We start from the raw sequence: 27,326 nt of genomic DNA, 5'->3' as shown, positions 1-27,326 counted from the left end.
TCAGTAGTTTCCTATGGCTTGGTGATTATTCCAGGGGTTTCTTCTTCCATCAGTCATACTGGCCACCATGTTCAGCCAATCATATACTGAAAAATGACAAGTCTTTTCCACACCTTAAGTGCAATCCCTTCACAACGATTGTCAAGGTAAATGGTGTAACTCTGAAGTTATCACATAAAAAATTAATTTCTTCTTTCAGTCATGAAGACTTTGACCACTGACCATTTTTACCCCAAAAATTAACATTCTTCTTTGGTACCCAATTATATAAGTAATGCACGACCTTTTGGTGAAGTTACACGATCAATCAAGCTTTCTTCTTGGTCAGTGACCTTGCCCTTTTGACCAATAAATCAATAAGCTTCTTCCTTACCCTAAGCATAAGCCATTCACAAAGTTTGGTAACTGCAGAATTTCTTTTATGTCAGCAATTTTGACCTTTGACTACATGAAGCTAGAATCAAGAAGATTCTACTTTACTGCAAGTACAAGCCACCCACAAAGTTTGGTAACTGACGATGGCAGATAATATGTTCTTGCAAAGAAACAAAATTGTATTAGGCAGATGAATACGAACATAATACACTGCCCTATGCATACTGTGTTGACTCCAATTGCCTTAATTTCAAGCTTATCGATCAATATTTAATTTCCCAGATGTAATGAAACACATACATCTATTCATAGCAGGCATGGGCAACATCCTCTAGGGTGCAGGCTGGATAAGTAATTTTTAAAGCCACACCCTATGATACAAACTAATGTTTAAAACCAGGTCACGCCAGATCTGGCAAATGTTGCAAACCCAATTTAGAATATTTACTGCTGTTCTTGTAGTTCAAGCTTACGTGTGTGTGATTTGGATTTTTAATGCAGCTTTAAGAATTTTTCAGTACTGACATGTTACATGATGTCCTACCCAGTCACATTACCCTGACACCATGCCGACCAGTCCCAACACTAACCTCTAAATGCCAAGTGCCTATCGTGTCACCTGTTAGTACCATTTTTAAGCCAACATATAATACGGACAGGAACTGACAAAATGACAAAAGTTTTATGAAAATTTTTATTGATAAAATCCAATGGAAGATCGTTCTACAATGATGTATACTATCTACAAGAGACTAAGCTAGATTTAAATGACACAGTATATACTGCCAACACTACCTGAATGATTAAGCCCATCTGAGAACTCTGCAACCCAGCTAGTAGTGCTGCAGACAAATAAGAGTCCAATTATGTTCATCTACAGCAAACTTGGCATAGACTGGATTTTCAGTGATGCAATGACATCTTAAATTCATGAATTACATTCAGAACTTGCAGTCTATTTTGAAATACAAAATACTAACACAATAGTTGGGTGGTTTTTGAGAAGTCATTTTAAGGGTTGTCTAGCTTTAGAAAGATGACCATTTTTGATGGTGGATTGTATTACTGGGAAAAATTTCAAAGATGTTCATTCTACAATGTTTTCTATCAAATTTGGTCAAACACTAAACAGCAGTCTTTGTAGAAGTTGCTTAAAGATTTCAAATTTGTTAGAAATGGTAACCATATTTGATGGTGGATTTGGACAGAATGAACAATGTATGACACGTGAAGGACCATACCATAAGCTCACTGGGCCTTACAGCCAGGTAAGCTAATAATATTTAATAGCACTTGAGTTACTCACACTAGTCAGTGATTTGATGGTAGAATTTGCTGCAAAATTCAGCACTTTCTATAATTGAAACACAAGATATTTTTGAATAAAGTTTGAAAAAAGGACCCAGTAAAGTCAAAAATATTGTGTACACATCTCGCATCTTGCAGAAATGCAGGAGTGGTCTTTTCAACCAATCTCATCAAGAATTTGTGGAATGCTTTACAAATAAATAAAAAATGTTGAAAAACTTGGTTTGCTTAGTATTATATGGACAGACAATGAGGAAAAAGGTAAACTCCAATAAAGCATGTTGAGTCTCAGCCTGCTAGCATGAACTGAGTTGACAAATGGACTGTGAAATCAGTCAGGTAGTATAAGCAAGATGCACATAAAACAACAATTCAAACCCCTCAGGCATTTCTATTACCAAAAATACACCTTGCATGTGTGAATGAAGTGACCGGTTTGAGAAATAAAAATGACAGAGCAGTCCTGAAGTCAGCCTTCATGAAGAAAAAAAACCCTTCTTTTGCAGTGTGAATATTTCTACCAATTCAAGTCAGTTTCAAAGAAGTGTTTCAATTGTCTGCATAACGACATTGTGAAGCAGTCTTTTGATGCACAAAATGTTTAAAAAATTTAAGTATCAATACACCTACCATATACATGGTTATTATTTGATTACAGAAATGGTCGAGTAGTTTTGATTGTGAGAAATGAATACAAGAAAATGATGGCTGAAGACATATGCTGTATTGTGCTACCAGCACTACTATAGTACCATAACACAAAGAGCCTGTACTGAGATGGCCTACCCAAGGAATAAATACAGGGCAAAGTGACATTTAAAAAACCTTAAACATCCCTATCCCTACCATTAATGGAATGCTTTGGTCAAGCATATCTGAGATAATGTGAAATACAAAAAGCATACTTAAATAAGACTTGCTCAAGTGATATAATACTGTAACCACAACACAGGCTGGGTAAACGAAGAGAGATGAACAAAAAAAAAAATGAATATACTTGCATGTCACTCGAGTCCAGCTGCAAACAACACACTGATTTGCCATTGCATAATGTGCAGGCAAATCTGAGTTATGTCATTTGTTCTACTGATTACCCCTAACAAACTACAATGACCCAAATCTGCCAGTGCATAATGTACATGCAAATCTGGGTTATGTCATCTGTGCTACTGATTACCCCCAACAAACTACAATGACCCAAATCTGCCAGTGCATGATGCAATGTCAGATCTGGTTCACCAGTCACAACTGGATTTTACTTTAAGGAACTGTTTTTGGTAAATTTACAAACTGACAAGTTATCTTATGACAAATCAATATTCTTTGTTCACATTTTACTCTTTCAAGGAACACTTTATAAATGTACCAAGTTCAATTCAGTCGATCAGTACTAAGAAAGAAAAAGAAATTTGTTACTGGCCATGTAATATAAATGTCTTGCACTTACTACATTATGGTATTCAGCCAGCAGTATCAGGGCAAGAAAAAAATGATCAGTCAGTTTAACCTTTAATATATCTTTCAAAGTGCTTGCTCCACTCAACAACAGATTAATGGAAGGAATTCTCTTGCTCATATTTGGTTTGCCATACAATCAATCATATATATCTCTAAGGTGGACTTGGCCCTAACAAACATGCTGTGTTTTTCATTTGGTGATGGAATTATAGTCCCAGAACTTTTTCAATCAGGTATACCCACAATGGCAAAAGAAACCTAATCAACCAATATCTTTATGCATTAACCAAAAGATTTTATGTTCTGGAGCAGCAGCAAAATTTGTCTGCATGACTGACCCAACTCCACCTCCAAAAAGGACTAACATTAGTGAAATGTAGTAAGATCCATCAAGAGGTTATTGGTGCAGTTGATAACTGATGGTATGTTCTGATCATGAACTAAGGTAAAATTATTTTATGTATGCATTCTTTGTTAGCAACATTCCATACTTAATATTTCCATGGCATGGAATTTATTTCCTTGACCATGAGGATACTTACCGTGTGTAACAGAAATACCTTCCCCCCCCCCCATATTTCTGTGCATGTAATAATGGCACTTTTAATACATGACTGGCTATATCATGCTTACAAAATGGGGGCTAAATACCTTCCCCCAGTACATACTGAGGTGACATTGCTGCGAAATTCTCAATGAACTTCAAACAAATATGTAGCAAAGTAACAGGTCATTAAAATGAAACTGGCATTTACTTGTACAAAGCGTTATTACTTCCATAATTACCCTAATTAAAGGCTATGCAAATACTTTTTTCCCCATAAATATGACTGAACCAAAGAAATGAATCCATGAGGTAATGTTTTGCCCTGTACATATTCTTTTTTTACTACAGCAAAGCAAATATACACAGAATGACTTCAATGTGAAAGTGCGCATCCATACATTGACATGAAGGATGGGGAAAAACCTAGCTGTAATAATAAACAAGAATAGAAAGTTTGGCAAAATAACATGATTTAATACCATTCTTTGATTTTTTAAAAATCAAAGTGATTCCTCAATACAAAGTTCACTATTGCCAAATATTTTATATTACAGTGATACAAAAACATCAAATTGGGCATTATGTCTAGAAAATATCAAGAACTTTGACAAAACAAATAGCCAATGCTCAGTACATGAATGCTGGACCACGGAGTGGGTGTATATGGAAAATGACAGGCAGAATATATGAACAGATCATTGTGATTGTCAACCAAGAAGCAGAGCATGAAGAAAATACATAAGAAAATGAAATTAAATGCTTAATTTTTTTCTGGTCCACTGATATATGGCTCTCAATCTCTAAGATACTGAACTGCTTATATAAAGAAAGCAAAGATCTTATGGTCAAACTTGGGCTTTAGAATGATGTTAAATTAACAATGGTCAAATTTGGTATTATAAAAAGAAGTGTTAAAGTGTAATGAAGGTTTATACTTAACTCTAAGCTTGTGGAGTAAAAAATGTCAAAATACTTTTATGAGTCTCAATTTTTTCTCCTCCAGTTCATGCTTAACTAGCCACCATCAAGAGCACTGACCTAAAAATATTGCCTGGATTATCTGCATTTATTTCTTTCCAGTGAATAATACTCCCAATTAACATCTAAAAAGACAATCAAATCAAATTTTACCACACAGGCAAAGGGTTGTAATAAAAAATAATAACAGAAAATGTAGTGCACAATTTATAATGCAATTCTTATCTGTAAACTGAGATGTCTTTTATCTTAAAATCTGATAGTCTTAGGTGAAGTTAGGTTACAAATGGATGTCCATTTTTTCCATATTAAATTTGACATATTTAGTTTATAAAAAATGACCCCCAAAATCCTGAAGAGGTAAAGTGTACAGTGTGCTAAGTATACAAATTGTAAGAAGTTTTGTGGTCTCCAAGATACAAGCTGACAATCCAGTAATACAAGACATGGCTAACATTTACTAAGCATATATAAAAATATTTCAGATAAAACCAGTCTCTGGGAATAAATATTTGATTATTTTGAAAAAGTGCTAACATTATGCGATTAAATTTTCATAATTCACAATCCAAACATGTTTAATTAAAAAAATTGGTAGTGCTATACATAGATCCGAAACAAGAGATCTCAATTACTACATATCAAATACTTAAATTGTTGATCCACTGCTTACTACTTGGAGCTAAGGCATACAAAATATACTTGTTAACCTTAAATTTACAATACCAAATCACATCAAAATAGGTCTTCAACGATACAAAGCAAAATGACCAAGTACATCCATTAATACATGACTGAATCCTTGCCCAGAATGCTTGTGAAAATATTTCTACTGCATTGAGTATTACTCATGAAACTGTAAAGGAAACCTAACTACAATGTAGGTCTTCATTATTCACTTCAATGCAGATCAACAGAAAATAGCAAAACTTCTTAAGAAAAAAATGCCACTCAGTAGTAAGAGATTCTTTTGACTAAAATGTAACCTATGCCAAATGAGATGAATATTTAAAATGTCCAACTGGACAAAAAAAAGAAAAGTTTATGGAATGCTAAATCTGTTGTACAACCAGCAGACTAAATTTTGTATGGCAATCACAAACAGAACCACTTTTCACACCACTTAAAAGTTAATTAAATTATAAAATGATCGTAAAATTTGGACACGTCATTAATGTTAACATTATTTACTGATATTTTATAACATGCAAGAACAAAATACACTTGACATTTCAATAAATAATGTGTAACATCATGGCAGATTTAACAATTATTCATGATTTCAATGTGGAATTCAGAAAAATAATTTTATATCGCATCAGTTACTATGAAATGATTTACAAGTTGTTTTCAAAATTTCACACTTGCTGACAGCAATCTAACAAAATTTCAAATAGCATTGGATGAAGAACTGGTGATACTGTAAAATGAAATTAATGTGCAAATTTTACCAATGATATTCAATTTATATGGATTCTTATCTTGGTAAGAAATTTTATTTCTGAGATGGACTGAATAAATCATTCTGGACCATACATTATGCAAATCAGTGGTCCTGAAGAGCTATACAGCCACTCTTTAACATACAATGTGTCAACAACAATACAAGAGTTAACTCCCCTGCCTTGTGTCGTGTTTAGAGTAACCGAGTTTTTGGGGGGTATGTTACAAGCATAACGATTTTAAAGCATAAAATTCTTTGAAATATATGAGTTACTTCCCCTGCCTTGGCATACAAAACTTTATTAGCAAGAACACTAATATGACTGATAACGAGTTGTTGCCACAGCAGCTGAAATTTTTTTTCATGTAAGTGAGACACACAAAATAAGACTAGTTATGATGTGATCAAAGATGAACTAGCCCATAAAAACAGTAAACACCCAGACATATACTCCTGGAGTAGAGTGTGGTCACTCTTCACCGACTGATGATAGCAAACTGAAAATGTACAACTAACTCGAGCTGAATCTGGTCTGTAAACTGGAGAAAGAATATGACTGATTTAGTTTACCAATCAGTGGATCCTTTACTGACTCCTACAGATAAATTGTTCCCTGAAAGAAAATGAATACTACTATACAGACAGGCACTGCTTCAGTCAGTAGTAATAGACTGTCGATGACAATATTGATGGCTATGATAATGATACTGAACAATGACATTGATAACTGTTGATTGATGTGCTCAGGACATGCACATAAAATTTACAATGCACTAAATGTACACAGAAAATATGACAATGACCACGTAGTATAACATCCATTTATTCTTCTTTCTGAATCAGTCTTTCTGGTGTGCTTGCACAACATATAAAGTTTTAATTCTCATTCCAATATTCCACCACTCCATTCATCTGTCCATCCTATGTGCAAAGTTTCTATGTCTGTTGTCCTGTACAACACTTCATCAGAGGTAATGACAACAACTCAGTGAACTTCTGAACTCTCTGCTTTGGCCATGTGACTCCCAGAATCCACATGTGTACTGTGGGGTGTAGAGTGTGGTGTGCTGTGGGAGACTGCTGGATGGGCATCCATTGTTGTGGAGTGGACAACTAAACCAGCAGCGGCAGCAGCAGCCGCAGCTGGGTTTGGAAAAGAGAACCCACCATTCATACCCTCAGGTCCTGGATAGCCAGGAAATGGGGGATACCGCACTCCTGCAGCTGAAAAATAACAAGAGTACTATGAACATCACATAATATGCCCCACCACATGTTTAATGATCCTTTATGTAGTACTATACTGGCATGGTTCACCCCAAGGTTATTGAGCAACAGTCTCAATGACTGGGACCTTTGGTAAAGGTATGCAGTCTCTGACTAAACTTACTATGCAAAAACTTATTAGACTTGTGAAGACCATGACCTAACCGATCAACAAACCCCAACATCTTTTCTTACCCTATCCGCAAAACATCCTCAGTTTTATCAAAGAACTTACTTTGGAAAGAAAAACTTTTTTGCAAAACCATTTTTCCTTCAAATCACTTTTTAAAGAACACTTCTATCAAATGGCAATAAACTGATTGACAGTTTCAACGAAACAAAAAAGTTCTAACAAAAAGTAAATTTTAAAATACCCCTCATATTACTGATTTTGTATGCTCATATCAAACTGAATGTGTACAATTTTTATGCACTCAATTATTTTGAATGAGGGAGGGGATTCATTAAAGTCAGCTGCAATATGTGCAACTGGAGAACACTCCGACTGTACTACCTTCTTTGTCTTTACGATGCTTATACATTTTGTTGTTACTTCCCAAGTTATCAAACACGAGAAGATATACCTGTTGTCAAAAGATCTGTAACACTTCTCTATAATACCTAAGAATCCTAAGAAATCATTATTGCTGTTTCTCTTCAAATCTAAATAATTAAAAAATATAACAAAGATATAGTATGTATTACCATTTGTGAAATATTCCTTATTCACACAATTGCGCAAGCTGTCAGGTATTCGGCCAACAATCGCTCGTCGTATTTCACCTGCTGCCATTTCCCGTAACTCTGTTAAACTTTGCTCACTGTAAAATGCTGAATGTGGTGTACAGATCAAGTTTGGTGCATCCTTTAAGGGACCTGAAAATCAATCAGATTCCCATTCAATATGTACAGATGTCTTTTTTAATGTTTCTGATGTACCATGTCCTAAATGGTACAAAGATAAAGTGCTTGCTCATTAATTTTTAATGCAATAATGCAACAGAACTTAAATACAGGTTCATTTTTGATTTCATGACAACACTGGTCACAATGTACTTTGTACACTGACCAAATCATGCTTTAAACAGGAAAGCTTACGCTTAAAGTGATATATATTTGTTGTTCACACATGTTCATTTCATCTGCTGTGCAAGTCCTACAAAATTAAGTATGAAAGAATTGACACATTGAGGATATGTATGTGACTTAAATAATCCAATGCAAGTCCATGGGACTAATCCACACAAAAGACCAATATGTACTAACACTTGAGCCATGACTTGCAGACTATTAGATTTTTATAACTAGTACTATAAAGAATATGTCCACCACAAAACAAGGATGAGCCTGGCAGTACAGTACAAATGAAGCATTGGTTTCTTTCTGCATGGGGCCGAGTGGTCTAAAGCGCACACCATTCCGGATCACTGCCATCTCACCTCTGTCTGCGTGGGTTCGAGTCCAAGGTTCGGCTAGCGTGGGTATGTAGGAAAGCCTGCCAGTAGCTTCTCGTGGGTCAGTGGTTCTTCCCTGGGTTTTCCAGGGTTCTTCCTCCACCAGTTATACTGGCTGCCATGTATAGCCTATCTTGTGCTGAAAAATGGCGTTAAACCCTAGAACAACAACAAGAACAACTTTCTGCAAGGACAAAGTCAAACAAGCTAACATTTTTTGCCAATTGTATCAGAAATGTTAAAAATTCAAATTGACCTAGGTTTCTTTATTAAAATGATATAAAGTATACCAAATTTGATTTTAATCCATGTAGTTGTGGTGCTACAAAAAAAATAAAATAATGACAGATGAACATAATGTGACAGATGGTAATATTGGGATGGGATGGATAACACTATATGCCTCATTCAAATATAGAAGGGGTATAAAAATCAACTTAAAATATAAAGACTGAATTAAAAGAATACAAACTTTGGGCAAGGACAAAAGGTTCATTCTCATGCACATCAAGCGCAGCAGCACGTATCCTCCCATCCTTAAGAGCTGCAGCCAACGCATGTTCATCAACTAGTCCACCACGTGCTGTGTTGATCAAGAATGCACCTGTAACAAAGAACAGTATAAACAGTGGGTGTCTACTAAATTGTGACATGATCTTCTACTGTGAATGTTGTTAAGAGTAATGGAGGTGAAGAATTCATCTACATTACTTAAATGTTCAAAATCTGCATCCCTTCTGGATAAAATTTATAAATATTAGAAAACTCTTTTGTCCTGTAGGAAAATTAATTAGTAAATTTACAACAGTAAATGTACAGTCCTTCATAAAATGTAGTATGTAACAGAACCAAAATGGACTGTTCTAAAATTTAGGAAAACAGATAAAATGCCAACATTTGCTTTCTTTTTAAACTAGCATATGAAGTCATATCAAAAGGAGAGGAATTAACTCATATATTGATAAAAACAATTCTTATACCCGTGTACAAACTTGTATATTACCTGGTCTCATCTGTTTGATAGTATAGTCATTGATAAGATGATGATTATGTTCATTGAGGCTACAATGGAGCGTGACACAGTCACTCTGAAACAGTAGATCTTGTAGAGTGTATACCCGTGTAATACCTTCAAAAAGAAGAAAAAAATGTCAAAATGTGGCAATAGGAGCAAGAATAATTTAGCTCATTAACTAAAAGAAATGACAGGGTCAAGCTGGGTCCCACAATGAAGCAATACCTTTAAAAAGTCATAACTAAATGCAAAACCTTCCTAAAGAATGTACATCTAATATACATAGATGTACAAAGATGGTCCCTATCCTAGATTGTTCATGCTATGAAATCCACTCCAAACTGTTGCCAAGGACTTTGGAAGAAAGAATGTTTCAGATGCAGTGAGGCTATAAATCAGTGGTTCTTAACCCACAGGTTGTGACCCCAAAACTGGGTCACAATGCTCTTTTGAGTCGGTTGCAAGCATGAACCTTACTAATTTACACTTTCTCATCCAAATGGTTTTCTTTAGCAACTGATGGGTGGTGAGGCTAACACTACATACCTAATCTGGATAACCACCAAAAAAGATTAAGAACTGCAGCTATACATACATATATCCTTTCATACAGCAACACCAGGTGTAGTGCATTAGTTCTCTTTGACTTCAAGTAGCTAATTTGATGGCTGTCATTAAAAAAAAAAGGAAAACAACACATAAGTGCAATGAAAAAATAGAGTGGCCCTTGGAAAATAAAGATATGGTGTGGTGCCTTTCAAGATGGAACACTCACTAATGTTTAACTTCAGAGTGTTTAAACAAATACTCTTCTATGAAAAATTTTCTACTCACCTAGTGATTTTTCTACCCCATCAGGTAGATAAGGATCATAGAAGATTACATTGAAACCAAATACTTTTGCTCTTAATGCTACTGCAGATCCAACACGACCTGAAGAAAAAAGTTTTCGTTAATAAAAATTATTAATAATAGTCCCTTGAAGGGACTGATTCTATTGACTAAAAAGAATTTTCTGAAATTCTACAAGCCCATTTCTTATCTTGTTCTTTTTATTTTAAGTGCTGAGTACTGAAACATCTCCAAAATTCATAAGCGACTGACAGACCAAAAATATTTTCTTACGTGTTTGAGTGGACATGTTCACAAAAAACCTTTATGTGCATATGGGTTTGAGTGGACATGTTCACAAAAAACCTTTATGTGCTTATGTGTTTGAGTGGACATGTTCACAAAAAACCTACAACAAATTCTTTGTTATGGCCTGCCTTTGTCCTGATATCATGGATAGAAGATCACTGAAATTGTGTCAGGCAGCATTAGAATACATTGTTTTCTCCATGATACACAACTGCATGAATCACTCCTAAATTTAATTACCCTACCCATACACCTGACAAGAGACCCTCAAAGGGAAAAGAATTAACAATAATTCAAGAAAAGACCAAATATTTTTTGGACTGTCAAGTGTTGAGACCATATCTGATATTCTTCAGCAATACTAACAAATTAGAAGCTGTGGGCCACATATTGGATGTCAGCTTGTACCATTTTCATTTAGGACAGAGCGGACTTCATTATAAGTGTTTTGGTGATCATCCATGCAGACAGAGTTGTTACAATAAAGATTTCAACACAGTTACTGTGACAGCCATATTTATGTACAACTGGCATACCTCGCAACCCTAAAGAGACCTTCTCAGTAAGGCAGTCAATTTTTTTTCTGTAATTTTGATCAGATTTCAGTAAGTTAGTAACAAACTACCATGTACTCTTATTGTCTGAAAATATGCATTTAAAAAGTTCAGAAGTGTGATTTGAGACTGATGCAGCAACAATAAACATGTTCAACTAAAAAAAAATGTTAAAGTACACATAAGACCTTAATTACTTCCAGTACAGTTTGACAAACAGCAGTTCCAAATTCTATGAAGCTCAATGGCTTCTTGTTTTCTCTCAACCAGACAGTATCCATGACTTTTAAAAAAAAATCATGTGGCAACCAGTCATCTCCCCTGCCATGTGACATACTCAAACCAACATGATATCCAATAAATGTAATTGTTGCCCTTCCTGCTTTTGTTCCCATGAATCTAAATATTCCTTTTTATTCTTCTATAACAATTAAAACTATTAAAACTTTAAGAGGCTACTATCTCTTTTGTGTTGAATATGTATCACTTCTTGCATGCCATTTTTAGGAAACATTCTTTAAGCACCAACTTGATCATGCAGATGTTTAGCATGAAAAAAATATGTGCAGTTTAAAGCATCTGAGGTACTCTTGTAACATTAGTCTATTTCCATAACCAGCTGCAATGAATCTAACATGAAACCAGGATCTGAATCCAACATGGACAAGCCAGTATCCAGATTTTACCATGCCAATCATATTTCAGTTATTGTTTTATTCCTCAAGTGTGTATTTTAGGAATTATTTCCATAAGACTTACAGTTTAAATTATAAAGGCCTGAAGGTCTGGAATGGCACCATTTTCATTTAGGACCAACTAGGTATCATAAAAAGCACACTGGCAAAAACCCTATGTTGATATAGCCATCAATGTGGAAGGAGTAAAAATATTTATTTTCAAGCTATGACCTTCCTTTCAGGAAGAACAATAACTGGCTATACCAGATGTCAGATCAGGGATGAGATACATTGTATATTGTACTGAGCAAATGCTAAAATGTAAGTAATCAACTATATGTAAGGGGAAGTAATTTAAAGGATTTGGAAGAGTTGCTCCCTTCGTCTATATGTATTAGTTCAGTGAATGCTGGATTCACGAGTCTGCAGAGCTTCTTTGGTCAATGTGATGGAGTTACAAAAGCAGCATTATTGAACGTATTCTCACAAGCTAGGACAGTGAAGAAATAAAAACATCAATGCCTTTGGCCTTAAAATCAACATCCACTCTGGTCAAAAAATAAATATGAACAAACCATTGCTCAGCAGCTCAATAATAGTACAAAAACCTGCAAGCAATAACCTTTGTCTTGACCCAAAAGACAATTAGATCTGGCTTTCAAGCTCAATCATAAAAGTGCAAATATATGTTTGTGGTCAGATCTATTCTGTTTCATCCAGAACCAATTGTATATTGCAAGGACTTTCGTGAAAACCCCATGTCATTACCATTAATACGTGCAAGAGGAGTAATGATGATTATAATTTTGTATGGTCGCATTGTAGATAAGATTAACACCATTTTCATTCCAAGTCAACTATATAGTGCTATATTGTTCAAGCAAAAACCTTACATCAATATGACCAACTGTTTAGACAAAAAAAGATTTGCAGCATGGCTGTTAAGGAGCTCATTTCAAATGCTTGAAAAGAACCTTTTTAAGTTCTTCTGATATCTATTCAAGAGAAGTTGCAATGAGATTTTTCACATTTCTGGGTGGTGTGGTCAGCACAAGTTTCGTTAAAGAACAAGTACATATTACAAGAAATCTTTAAGTAACCACTCCAAGTCAATAAAACCATTAATTCTAGAGAAGTAGTAATAAGAGTTTCAAGATGGCTGCCATGGTAGTCATGTTAGATGTTGGATTGGCATAATTTTCGATAAGGACCAACATCAAAATATTTTTCAGTGAAACCTACTGGCAATATGACTATCCATTCAGGAGAAGGAGCAATTATAATACAGAACATAAACAAGTACAACTTCTTTATCACATGTTTTGAGAAAGACTTGAGGTGATATTTTTATGTGGTACATAAACTGGGGACAATTCTATAATTTTGATTTCACCCATAGGGGTGCAGTTGCAAATGAGTGATTCCAATATTATCTTTAAAACTATCAAGCTCTTTACTCTATTATCATATCTATCACACCTCTTTAAAGTTTCTTATATTTTCAATGTTCAAATTGTGTCATATAAAGAGAAGATACCTGTCCAGTTGGTAAAATATTTGGTCGGAGTTTGAGAGGTATCTTGAGCCCTCCAAAGCTTCTCAGGCTTGCCACAAAGGAAAAACATAATAACCACGTAAAGAGATTTAATGTCACTGGTGGGGTACATCTATTGCATAGTTTCTTAGTTAGCCTTTGTGTAATAATTAATAATAATAATTATAATAATGATAACAGAAATAATAAAGTCATCATTTATAGATGTAACTCAATAAGTCAAGTACCACTAATATCCCCTGAGTTACACCCCACAATCGTTTTTTTTTTTGAATATTAAATAAAAACACACATAAATTTTTACCCCAAAACAAACATGAAGCCAACATAAACTCACAGGATATTTTCCCTACTTCAGGGACATAAACCCTGGATGAAAATATGCAAACCTTTAAATTCCACAACCAATAAATATATAATACATGGTTACTGTGCATAAAAATATGAATTTACATGTTTAACTGTCATTGCCTGGGGCATTTTCCTATCCTTTATATGTGTGTGTGTGTGTGTGTGTGTGTGTGTATATATATATATATATATATATATATATATATATATATATATATATATAATTTTGAGCAATGAGACTTAGCCCCTATGTCATGATTTGAAAACTGGAGATCATCGTGCTGTAACTTTTCAATCGGTTGTTAAATGATATAAAAATACAAAACAATAAGTCAAATCATTTTGACCACATTAAAAGAGTATACATTCATATTACAGAGACCTTAATACCTACTGTTTCTAGCTGCCAATTCAACACAAGAAATTTAGTTTTCATCATCTGTATTTGGAAAATGCAGTCATATTGAGAAGAAAAAAAGTGATTCAACAAGAAATCTCTAATATATCTGTAATTATTCACTATCAGGACTGCTCTGGTGGCCTAGTCGTTAAAGTGTCTGCCTCAGAAATGGTAGGCCGTGGGTTTGATCCCGGGCCGAGTCATACCAAAGACTTACAGAAATGGTACTAACAGCTGCCTCGCTTGTTGCTCAGCATTAAGAGGTTAGTGTTAGGACTGGTCAGCCTGGTGTCAGGATAAAGTGACTGGGTGGGACATCGTGCCACATGTCTGTGGCATGATGCCCCAGTGCTAAACATCACTACAAACTATCACACTGCAGACATCGTAGCGATATGACTGAAAAATTGTTAAAAGCTACATTAAAAATCCAAATCATACACACTTATTTCCCTATCAATAATGAGGTAATTAACATAATGATGACACAGAACAGTTCACTTACAAAAATATTCCTAAAGTATGATGTACCTAAAATGTACACAACAATGATGCATAAGTGCTGAATTTGCTGTTAAATAAACAAACTTTACTGTATATGAACTGTCATCTCGACTCGTATACTTTTAACATGCTCACATATTATGTAAGCAATGGGCCCTTGCCCCTTGTATTGGTCATAGTCAGTAAAACAGTAATGACAATTTATCAATACTAAAAAGGCTGAATGATATCTAGCAACATCTATCATGCTATAAGTTAATCAAAGTCAAAACAAGGTAGTATATTAATCATTTTACAGGGTAGGAAACATACCCAAACCCACGATTCCAAGTGTATCACCACGGATTCTAGCAGAACCTTGCGCAGCATCACGTAACTGTTCTGGACCATTGATCTTCTTGCCTTCCCGCACCATGTTAGCAAGCCAGTATGTTCGTCGGTACAGGTTTAGTATTAGACAGACTGTAGTATCTGCTACTTCCTCTACCCCATATCCGGGCACATTACACACTGCTATACCTGCATCAAAAATTAACTATCACTCAGACCATGAATGAGTGAACTTTGTTTGAATCTGATTAATGCTCTGGCTTGAAAGATGCAATGCAACAAAATATCCATATCATTACAGAATTATGTGATAAAAGCAACGCATCTAAGTCATGCTTAAATTCATTTAACACAATGTCTTAATAAAAGTCTCCTGCAATATGAAACAAAGTATACACCGCTCTAACAGAATGTTTTCATGTACATCTTCTCACAAAGCTTCATGACTTGGATTTAACCAAACAAGTGGTACTGTATACACTCACTTAAGATGGCTCCAACTTCAAACATAGATACAGATCTGCCATCACATCATGTGCTGGCAGATTAGAGTCTATGCTGTTTGTTTGACTGATTAGTCCTATCAAACTGCATATAACCAGATCTACCAGCACTTTAACTGTTGGCAGATCTCAGTCTAAGCCGTTTGCAATTGGATTCAACTTACAAGCAAGTATATATGGTATCTTAACATTTGAAGCCATTTACATACACATGTATGCGTGATGCAAGTAAGTAATAACCTTCAACCAACCATTACATTTCATTACAAAAATGGTCATCAAGACATTTTCAAACAAAAACACAAGTTTAAAAACTGGTTTCTCTGGGTAGGTCATCCAAACAACGATGGCATCCTTTGAATGAAAGTATCAAATTTAACTTGTTTCTATTTAATCTAACTGATATCTGGCACTAGCTCTAAAATTATGATGTAATTCATGCTCTTTTGCTGCATACTATTTATCAAGTGTTAATAACTGGCTAAGAACTGTCTTGTCTGGTCAGACCAACTACTTGAAAATGTCACTTGTCTTTCTTCACCCTCACTTGCAAATATGAGCAAATGAATTTCTGAGCCTGATTCTTATTCAATGTCACCACAGGTACTCAATATAGCGTATTCATTTTATATTCATTACATCATATCATGACTTACCGAATTCCCCTGCTGCTTTTGTATCCACATTATCATAGCCACTACCTATCCGCACTATTACACGTAAATTCTTAAATTTTTCAAGATCCTCTTTGGTCAGCGTGATGGTGTGCCACATCAGCGCTCCCACTGCTTCATTTAAAACCTGTAAATATACACATTTCATTAAAAAACTTTTTATTATGCTGAGATAACACAGACCTCTAGGTGAAAATGAAGATGCATGCAACAGCAGTGTTCTCAGTAGTTCTCTTGGTCATAAGTACCCACTATCCTTTCATGATAATCACTCATATGCAAGAACAATCAGTGTTATCAAGAAAGTAAACTCAGAAGTGACAGGAAAACAAGTTTTTGCTTATAATCTTCAAACATGAGTAGCAAGAGAATAAAACAAGCTATGTGATTTGCAAAATTTCACATGTCCAGAACACAGCTAGTATGCTATAACAGTGTGATGACATTTCCAAGCTGGCAAAATTCAGTATTTATTTTTTGTTTCTTAATATGTCAGCAATTATTTTTCCTGTTTCTAAAGATGTCTGCAAGTATGAAAATTAAAACAACTGAACAAGAAGGACCCCTCAAAAGGAATTCATGACAAGACCATTTCTTCCTTTAACTACCAAGTGCTGAAACCAGCTCTGAGTTTCCTCTGCGATAAAAAGACTTTCAAATGAACTGCTGTGGTGGACATACTAGACTTTAGATTGGCACCATTTTCATTTAAGACCAAGCAGATATCATTAGAAATCCTTAGGTGAAAACCTCATGTCAATATGATGATCCATGATAGTGATAGCAAAATCTTCAAATTTGCAGCAGTCATATTGGTTGTTGTTGTTGTTGTTGTTTTGGGGCTTAACGCCATTTTTCAGCACACGATAGGCTATACATGGCGGCCAGTATTAATGGTGGAGGAAGAACCCGGGAAAACCCCGGAAAGAACCACCGACCCACGAGAAGCTACTGGCAAGCTTTCTCACATACCCACATTGGCTGAATCCTAGACTCGAACCGCCGCAGACAGAGTTGAGATGGCAGTGATCCGTAATGGAGAGCGCTTTAGACCACTCGGTCACTCGGGGCCCCAGTCATATTGGATGTATGAATGGCACCATTTTCACAGAGGACCAACCAGGTATCATAACAAGTCTCTTGGCAAAAATCCCATGCTGATGTAACCATTCATTGGGGAGAATAAAGGTAATATTTTCAAGCTAAATTGCATCATTTTCATTCAGGACCAACTATACATCAAACAGAAGTCTTTTTGCAAAAACCCAATGTTAAACATGACCATCCATTCAGCATAACAAGATTCTCTGGATGGCAGCCATATTGGACATGCGAGTGGCACACATTTCATTAAGAGCAACCAGACATCAGAAAAAGTATTCTGTTGAAAACCCTATGTCAATGTGACTTTCCATTCAGGAGAGTTGCAATAACAAGTTTTTTCTCTCAAAATGGCTCCAAATTGGATGTCAGATCACCACCATTCTCATTTTGGACCAACCTGACTTCATAAGGAAGTCTTTCAGTGAAAACCCCATGTTGATATGACCATCCATTCAGGAGGAATAGCAATAAGATTTTCAAAATGGCAATGGGGCAACCATACTGGATGTCCAAAAGGCACTATTTTCATTCACGACCAACAAAACCATGGGTTGAATGTATGAGTAAAGTTTCTTGGCAATCCTCCAAGTTGCTTAGAAATTGAGGTAACAAAACTGTGCTAATGGACAATAAAAGACAGATGAAAAACCATTCCATGATGTCATATATTTCTATAATGTGTGTTTAACTTCTTTTACTGTTGGATCTGGTCATAATGTATTTCTCATTTAATAACATTAAATTAATTTTCTAAATATCTAATTCACAAAATGCAAAACTGACAATCATCATACCTTTTCATGGATCTCTGTGGTAGACTGGGCATCGCAGAAAGCAACGGTGGCAACATCTTTCAGGATTGGCATTTCCACTGAACAGTCTCTCCCATCCAAAAGGGCAATGAGGGGGCGTGGGTGCATTGGTCCATTTGGAATAGGTCCTCGGATAGCCACTTTAAGATAAAGAATTATTATTCAAATTAAAACAGGCTTCTTTTGACTAACTTTTCTTACTTTTGACTTGCTTAAATTTTTGTCAGCTCTAAATATTTCTAAGTAGTTTTCATCCAGAAATGGATAATGTGGACCCCTGGGTCAAAAAGCAGAATCATTATACAAGAGGGGACTGGTTTTCAGCTTGCTGAAAAGAAATTCCAGGAATTCGGGAGAATACCATTTCTTCCTTTTAACTGCTAAGTGTTGAAAACCTCTCTGATATTTTTGAGCGATAGGATTGTTAAATTTGATGCTGTGACAGGCATGATGGGCTTAAAAGCAGCACTGTTTTCACTTAAGACAAAGAAGAAACCATGAACAAGATTTGGTGAAAAGCCCATGCCAACAAATCAACTCATTCATTCGAATCAATGACAAAATGTTTATTGTGGCAGCTATACTGAATGTCTGCGAGGCATCAAATTCATTTAGGTTCCAAGTGGACATTATATATATATATATATATATATATATATATATATATATATATATATATATATATATATATATATATCAATGTAATGCAATCTTTTTGCTAGATCACATGGAGTTGACAGCATAACAAAACTAGATCATTATGAAATGCGAAGTGACAAGTCATGATCAAGATCTTCTGCATTAAGATCAAACTGCTACGATAATGATACTTTGGTTATAAATTAATCAATTTGCTGATAAATTAATAAAGTCCCAAAACATAACTGACTTGCTTGAGATTTTAACTGTTCTGAAATGATCTTCATATTAACTTGTGAGCCAAATTACATTTTTTGAAATGGCTGATATGTGCATGATTATTTGTTTTATGAATGAAACAAGTATAACACATTTTCACTACTATCACTGTTAATAACATGCAGTCTTCGATGCATGGTGGCAGCAGACCCATATATGTGATTTACTGCTATTTTGCAGTTGTCAAATTTTGCAATATGGAAGATATTACCAGCTCAATAATAAGAAAGTTTATATTTGAGGCCTGGCTGATAGGATTTGAACTGTTCTGGTGGACATTAGGAGAGGTTCAGATGGGGACTTGGCATGGGATTATTTATAGTGGTATTGAACAAACTGTTGAAACTTGATCCAGATCCGTCAACGAGAATGCTAGTCATTTCCATCTGTATGTCAAGTGAGGCTATGACACAACTATTCATGCTTGTTTAGTTAAGAAACATAAGGAAAATGTAGTTCCAGCCTTGTTCGAGTAAAAAAATTGTTTTCCAGTGATTTTTTTACTCATTCTTGTGTACAAAATTGATAGGTATATAATAAATGCAAACTATCTAAACAAAAAATACAGTACAGATAATGGAGTTTCATGTAAATACCTTGACACAAATTGAAAACCTTTAGAATAAAGGCCAGTTGGTCTAACCACAAATAAATTGGTCTAACCACACATAAATTATTATATTTCCCTGCTTCTGAGAGAAATTTAATAATTTCTTTTATCTGCAAGTGTGGATAGGACAACACCCTCTCTGATTAAAATCAGATCTCACAGCCCTATGTGAAGATCTGACAGTGACTGCTTTGGGTTTATGTTCTGATGACCTATGTTGTTACCATAACTGCTAATTTTATTAGCCAATCAGACAGAGTATTACATCTTGATTTTTGGAAGACTAAGCAGTATGGCTTAAGAGAATCTTTGTATGCCGAATGATTTTATTAAATTTCAAATTTAAGAAACCTGCATTTCCATTGGCTAATTCGAAGGTCATCAGAGCATGACCCTTAAGAGGTCGCTGTTGTCAGATCTTCATGTAAGACAGTGGAGATCTGATATTAATCAGACTGAATAATACCCACCACCTGCTTACCACAAGTGTCTGTTACATAATAATAATAATAATAATAATAATGAGGACTTTGTATAGCGCCTAATCTTTAGAAGCTCTAAGCGCTTTACAACATTAGACAACACCTATAAGATAAAAAACATATATAATGATATGATTACAAAAACAAACACCATGAAATTAAAAAAACATTAAAAAACATGCTGAGAATATTTAAGGTAGGAAACATTATTAGGTCTTTAAGTTTGTTTTATTTACATCCTTTTATTTACTGAATTTACTCATCTATTGTATTCGTCAGATGTGACTTGTATACAGGATTTTTTCCCTAAAGAAATTTGACACAGCAAATGACATCATAAAAACATCACAGTCAATGGACAGAATAAATGTTACCATTATCAGTTAGAGTTGTAATTTATATGCTAACATACAGCATGTGAACTTAAATGGAAAAAAGCATGTTTATGACATTTTTATTGGAATACAGAAAAAGATTAACATCAATTAACAACATTTTAACAACTATGAATAATGAACTATCTGTACAGTAAATTTAAAACCCAGTTGAATTTTGAACTTGATAAAGTGGTCTGCCTGTACAGACCTGTTATGAGGGATGCTAATTCTGTTTGTCTGAAGTGGTGGCCTCATTATACATGTTTTACTTTATCTGCATTTTGTCAAGTATTAAAAGGAAGCTACATGTATACTTCCCAGGCAACAACTTGTTTATCTATTAAAGGAGCAATGTACAAAAGCTTGCTCATTATTAAGTGCATATATTCAAATTAAGATTCACCACACAATGACCTTGATTAAATTCTACAAGACAATAACTGGCAAACTGTTTATACCTGTGGGAAGATCATGTTGTCCTATATACATGTGTCAAGAACCACTGAATGCTCCTTTTGTAAGACAGTTCCTTTGCTCTGACATACATGTACATAAACCTCTTTCAGAAAGCTTTCTAATAGTAACCAGTAAAAGAATAAAGAGATTTACTGGTCATTGTTGCGCAGACTAATGTGCAAACCATTTCTTACAATGACAAGGATAATTACTGGATAATTTTTATCACTGATTTTTTATGTGCTAATTACAAGTGAAATATTAAGAGTGAAAGCTGTTTTAAAGGTTAGCTATATGTTTTTTCTAAAATAGTCCCGTAAATCAATTATGGAAGAATAAACACCTGGTTAGCAACTACCTGTCTTAGGACATTTTCTTGAATTCCAGAGATGACTGCTCAAGAAAAATTTAAGTGTATTCATTTTAAGACCTGCATGAAAGCATAAATGTTCCAAACATATCTTCATAAAATGACTAATACTGCAGGTGCTCCTGAAGGTTGGAGAAATCAGTATGCTTACAGTATATGAATCTTGAGAAATTTCACTTCTCATTTAAAAAAAACAACAAAATCTGCCCATTACCACCAAACTAGAAACATTTTTATGGAACATGTTCTGGTGCAACATAAACTTTAATTAAATGGCTGGACATGGGTAATACAATACGGCAGGGAATAACATTCATCATTACTGGTTTTAAATGAATCTATTAGCCACACCATGAGAAATTATTTGAATCTACGTTTCTGCAATGTCATCACAACCTGTTGAAACTGCTATCAGGTGATGAGAACTTTATCTACATCAATGGCACATTCTTGACAAAGGCCACTACCCTACTCTCTAGCTGGAGACTGAAAATCTGACATGTATATACAACATCCTGCAGTGACTACATGTATAAAGTTTAATCACTTGTGTAAATTTTTGTTTACCTCTAGATATGGTAATTGGTCAGATTTTCATAATCGATTATTGGTTCCACTTAAATAGCTAATAACTGATTATAATCAGTTACAAAGAGCATATTTAATTTTTGTTTGTTATACAGTTATATCATTGCACAAGAGTTCAACAGTTTATAAACGTACAAGAGTAACATCTTTCAATGACATGTATACTTTAACCTGATAAAAATATTACATTTCAACTGTGTTATTCTGTTCTACAACTCTGTTAAATGAAAGCAACATTTTATGGCTAATAGCCTTATGTAACTGAAATAATGTTGCAATCCCTCAAAATCCTTTCATTCATATGTGATGTGTCTATAGTCAAGCATAGAAGGACATTGGTTTTCTTCTTTGTCATTATTTACAAATACTACAAATGATTTGTTTACATTTAAACTGAAACAACTCATCAATTTTTTTATTATAATTGTTAACCCAACAATTTTACATTTAAACTGAAACAACTCAATTTTTTTAAAATAAAAACTATTAACTCAACAATTTTACAGCTTAATCATGCAATTATGACTATATGTTCTTAATTATTAAAGTTTGCACCTATGGAATATGGTATGGTTTTAAAATCTGTAAGCTGTGAAGGGAAAAAAAATAATTCTGATCAACTTTAATGGATTGGAAGCGTTATTTAGCTTACCATTTAGAGTTTTACTAACCTTTGTGTTTTGCATGCAATTAAAAAGAAGTAGTTTCCCTTTACACATGATCGATTATCTTATTGGTTCACTCAACTAACTGATGATCGATTATAATCAGTAATGGAACAACATTAGTTATCTCTGACCATCAATAACACTGGACAACAAATTTTTACAAAAGTCATGTTACTGAAATAAAATTAGTCAATTCTTATCAATTTTTATGTGCTGAACACGAATATGACAGTCAAATTGCAAAATTGGCTCTAGTTTTTTTGTAATCTGCAAGAAATTAATGTTTACATAACGAAATGCATTCCAATAGTAAAAGGTCAACTGTAATAGCCTACCTATAAAAAATCAAGTCATTGACTACATCTTAGATTTCTTCGCCTGTCTCTTGTACAGCTGTTCGGGAGCATCTCTGAGGAGTGTCCAGCAGTAGTCAGCCAGCATTGTAGTGGACCATTTTCCCTGGTATCTTTGTTCCATTGTTGCGATATCTTGATGAAAACGTTCGTCGTGTTCATCACTAACAATACCACAGTTGCTAGGAAAGAAATCCAAATGGGAATGAAGGAAGTGAATCTTTAGAGACATATTGCAGCCAAGTTTCTTATACTTCATCAACATGTCTTCTACTAGTTCCTTATAGTTTTCTGCCCTAACATTTCCGAGGAAGTTTGTAGAAACTAGGCGAAAAGCATTCCATGCTTGTTTCGCGTCACCTTCCAGCAAGTTGTTGAACCGGTCATCTTTGAAAAGCTCTCGAATCTGAGGACCTACAAAAACTCCCTCTTTAATCTTTGCTTCGCTGAGTCGAGGGAATTTTTCATGCAGGTATCGGAATGCTGGCAAAGTCCGGTCAATGGCTTTCACGAAGTTCTTCATCAAACCTAGTTTGATGTGAAGGGGTGGTAGCAAGATTTTCTGAGCCTCAACCAGAGCTGGGTGTTGGATATTCTTCTCTCCAATGGCTACATTCTGCCTGTGAGTCCATTCCTTCCTCATGTAGTGCATTTCCCTTGCTCGGCTATCCCACTCGCATAAGAAACACATGTATTTTGTATATCCTTGCTGCAGTCCCATTAAAAGGGCAACTACCTTCAAATCACCACAGAGGTGCCAGCTGTACTTGTTATACTCAATGGAATTCAGTAGCTGCCTTAAGTTATCGTATGTCTCTTTCATGTGGACAGCATACGCTACTGGAATAGATGGAAGAATGTTTCCATTGTGCAAAAGCACAGCCTTGAGACTCAGTTTCGAAGAGTCCACAAATAGTCTCCATTCTTGTGGGTCATGAGTGATTTTTAAAGCATTCATGAGGCCCTCAATATCGGAACAGAATATCAGATTACTTTCCTTTCTGAAGAAAGGCTCCAATTGCTGGTGGCGCTTTCGATATGCAGTAATTGTGACATCTTCTTCTAGAAGATTCCATTGTTGGAGTCTTGATCCTAGCAATTCTGCCTTGTTCTTTGATAAGTCCAAATCACGAATCAGGTCATTTAGTTCTTCCTGTGTTATTCTGTGTGGGGTTGATGATGCACCACAGTGAAAATCTGGATCACTGCATGCTGATGGACCAGGAGAAGAACAGGTCGACTCACCTTTGTCTTCGTCAGATGAATCAAGAGAATATTCTGCTGGAGGTTCTGGAATAGGAAGTCCCTCACCATGTGGAACTGGTCTCAATGCAGACGGAATGTTTGGGTAGACTATTCTCGACTTCTTTCGCTTCGTTATTCCGCCGGAAAGAGGAGGAACCAAGCAGAAGTAACAGTCATTTAGGTGGTTGCTTGGCTCTCTCCACACCATTGGGACTGCAAACGGCATTGATGACCTTTTGCAATTCAACCACTGTGAAAGCTGTGTTGTACATGTAGCACAGCATATATGCGGAGCCCAAGGCTTGTCTTGGTCACCAACCTTGCATCCGAAGTAAAGATGATATGCCTTCTTCACTTGAGAATTGATACTTTTCTTCTGGTTGGCAAATGTCACTTCCCCACAAATATAGCAAAAATTGTCCGCGGTATTAACACACTTTCGAGGCATTACTGTTCTTTATTTTACGTAAATGGTTAAAATAATAAGTTTTATGTAACAGTAGCTTGAACTGTCTCGCACAACGTCTAAAATATTTTAAATGCTGAACCTATCTGATTGGGCTTTATATAGTACACTGCTTACGTCAGCTTCAGCAGCCGCCTGGCATTAGTATAATAGGCCTACACATGTATAGTACACTGCTGACGTCAACTTACTTCAGCAGCCGCATGGCATTAGTATTGCATTGCATCAGAAAATGATGCAATCAACTGTGGATGATGTGAGCATGATGGTATTATGCAATGTTACATCATTATTCCGGATGTTGCTGCAGTCCTACTGGAGAAATTTACACAGTGAAACATAGAAAATGAGGTATATGAATATCTTCAAAACGAGAGCCAATACAAATTTTTCACGGTTATATTCGTGTTCGGCACACCAAAATACTACAGATTAGGGCCTTTTCAAGTCAGTAATGATTTCACTGTTGACCAGTGTAATAATAATAATGTTAAACTCAATTGGCCAACACACTGATCTTCCCATAAGGCCTTCTACAATTACATTCATATATACAATTTTTACAAACTGTGCTGTCTTCTGGACAAGGTTTAAAAAAAACCCCCAAAACAATATAGCTGATGTACTACTATAAAATACAGTCACACAGGGCATTACATACAAGTACATACAGGATACATGTACATGTAAAGATTAGTAGTGAATAGTGATCTCCCAGGACATTTGACTATTAGAATTCCAGCTGGACTATTATTATTTCAGATGCAATGGTTTAGAACACCCCACTACACTATGTGTTTGTACCACTACAATTTTATGTTATCTGCTATGTGTATAAATTTAATCTGTCAAATAAACATCTTGCCACTAATTAAAAGCCCTAACACTCAAATGACACCTGTTCTTGCCTCATGTTGGGTAGTTAATTAAGACAGTCAAGGATAATTACCCACCACTTAGCCTTTAATTTTTTGTATCTGGATTGCCTGCCTGCTTATGTGCAACCTTTGCTGCCTGTTTCATCATTACACTGACCATCACATGACGAACCAGCGACGAAGGAGTCTGTTGGTGGTGAGTGTTATGTAGAACATCATAGGCACTGATCTACAGGCACATTACACTAATGGAGACCTGGATCTCAGTTGTTTGCAGTTTGACTACACTTATAAACGAGTACAGACGGTATTGTTTCTGTAGATGCTGACCAAGATACATATTAAAACAGGGACTCCAAGAGAGGAGCCCAACAAGAATACAGATTAATTTTATTAAAAATTATAGTCACTTACAAGTCAAGTCAAACTGCAAACAACAGAAATCCTGATCTACCTTAGCACAATGCACCTTATGATCAGGGTCAATCTTGTTTGTTCTACTGATAACTCCTAAAAGACTACACAGACTCAGATCTGCTTATGCATTATGTGATGGTAGATCTGGGCCTGTGCAGTTTACAGCTAGACTTGTTTTATAGGTAAGTACATACAGTATTGCAAACTGCATTATACGTCCCATCTTGTGACCTTGGAGCAAGGACTTGGCCACTGTATCATAAGATGTGCACCTCTGTGTAATGCTTCATCAAAATGTCTGAAGGGGTTAAAAAGTGACAAGCCTTGATAAGGAAACAGGTCACTGGCTTTCCTTATCCCTTACTGTGACCCTAAATATAAAATACCAACAAAATGCAGAAATTTAACCTAAAATAGTACAATGTGAAATGCAGGTCAGTAACATATTTTTTCATAAGGTTGTGGTAATAATAGAGATGTATCCAATAATCTGATTTAAAGATTTTAATATGAACAATTAAAATAGAACTTAACTCAAGCCAGTAATGAATGAAATCTGGGTTATAGTGACCCATTTTTAAATGAGGTTTTAGTACTCATAAAGATGGATTTCATCGTGAAGTTTAATTATAAAAAACAACATCAGTATATAAAATCTGACCAGTTTCTCTTTACTGCTTCAACAGACTGAAAAAACATTTTATTCTTCAAGTCATTAACTCTTTTAAAATATAGTAATTTCAAGGGAAAGACTACCATTCTAGTGAGTTTCAAGATGGTTAATAAATGTAGGCAACACATTTTTGGTTACTTGCAAGTACTACTGCAAAAAAGAAAAGTTTGCTTCTCAGAAAATTTGCTCATAAATACGTTTAGTCTCACACAGGTCATTATACAGAAAAAGCAGATGGTAAGTTTTTGGTAAATTTCATTGCTTACTCTTTCAAACATTAAATAAAGTATTTAAAGAGTATTATATGGTCAGATTTCGATTCATTGTGATGTTCTTAAAAATCATGGCTTGAATCAATGCATTGCTACCTCACATT

At 35.1% G+C, this 27,326-nt stretch overlaps 1 protein-coding gene across 8 annotated transcripts in view; it reads right to left on the bottom strand.

Moving 5' to 3' along the window:
• Positions 1–1,055: 1,055 nt before the first annotated feature.
• LOC149795144 (C-terminal-binding protein-like) overlaps positions 1,056–27,326 on the bottom strand; it is a 100,390-nt gene continuing 74,119 nt past the window's right edge. For all 8 annotated transcript variants that reach the window (XM_089964855.1, XM_089964856.1, XM_089964858.1 and 5 more), the window contains 8 exons: positions 18,432–18,589; positions 16,516–16,660; positions 15,339–15,545; positions 10,680–10,778; positions 9,834–9,959; positions 9,303–9,434; positions 8,082–8,252; positions 1,056–7,334 (listed from right to left, as the gene is read on the bottom strand). In XM_089964855.1, the coding sequence (XP_089820981.1) occupies positions 7,096–7,334; positions 8,082–8,252; positions 9,303–9,434; positions 9,834–9,959; positions 10,680–10,778; positions 15,339–15,545; positions 16,516–16,660; positions 18,432–18,589 (1,277 nt within the window). In that variant the 3' untranslated portion in view covers positions 1,056–7,095. The remainder of the gene's footprint in view (positions 7,335–8,081; positions 8,253–9,302; positions 9,435–9,833; positions 9,960–10,679; positions 10,779–15,338; positions 15,546–16,515; positions 16,661–18,431; positions 18,590–27,326) is intronic.

Source organism: Sinohyriopsis cumingii, chromosome 7, assembly GCF_028554795.1.
Source record: "Sinohyriopsis cumingii isolate HCF-2022 chromosome 7, ASM2855479v2, whole genome shotgun sequence".
NCBI lineage: Eukaryota > Metazoa > Mollusca > Bivalvia > Unionida > Unionidae > Sinohyriopsis > Sinohyriopsis cumingii.
This window is presented reverse-complemented; position numbering and strand designations above follow the sequence as displayed.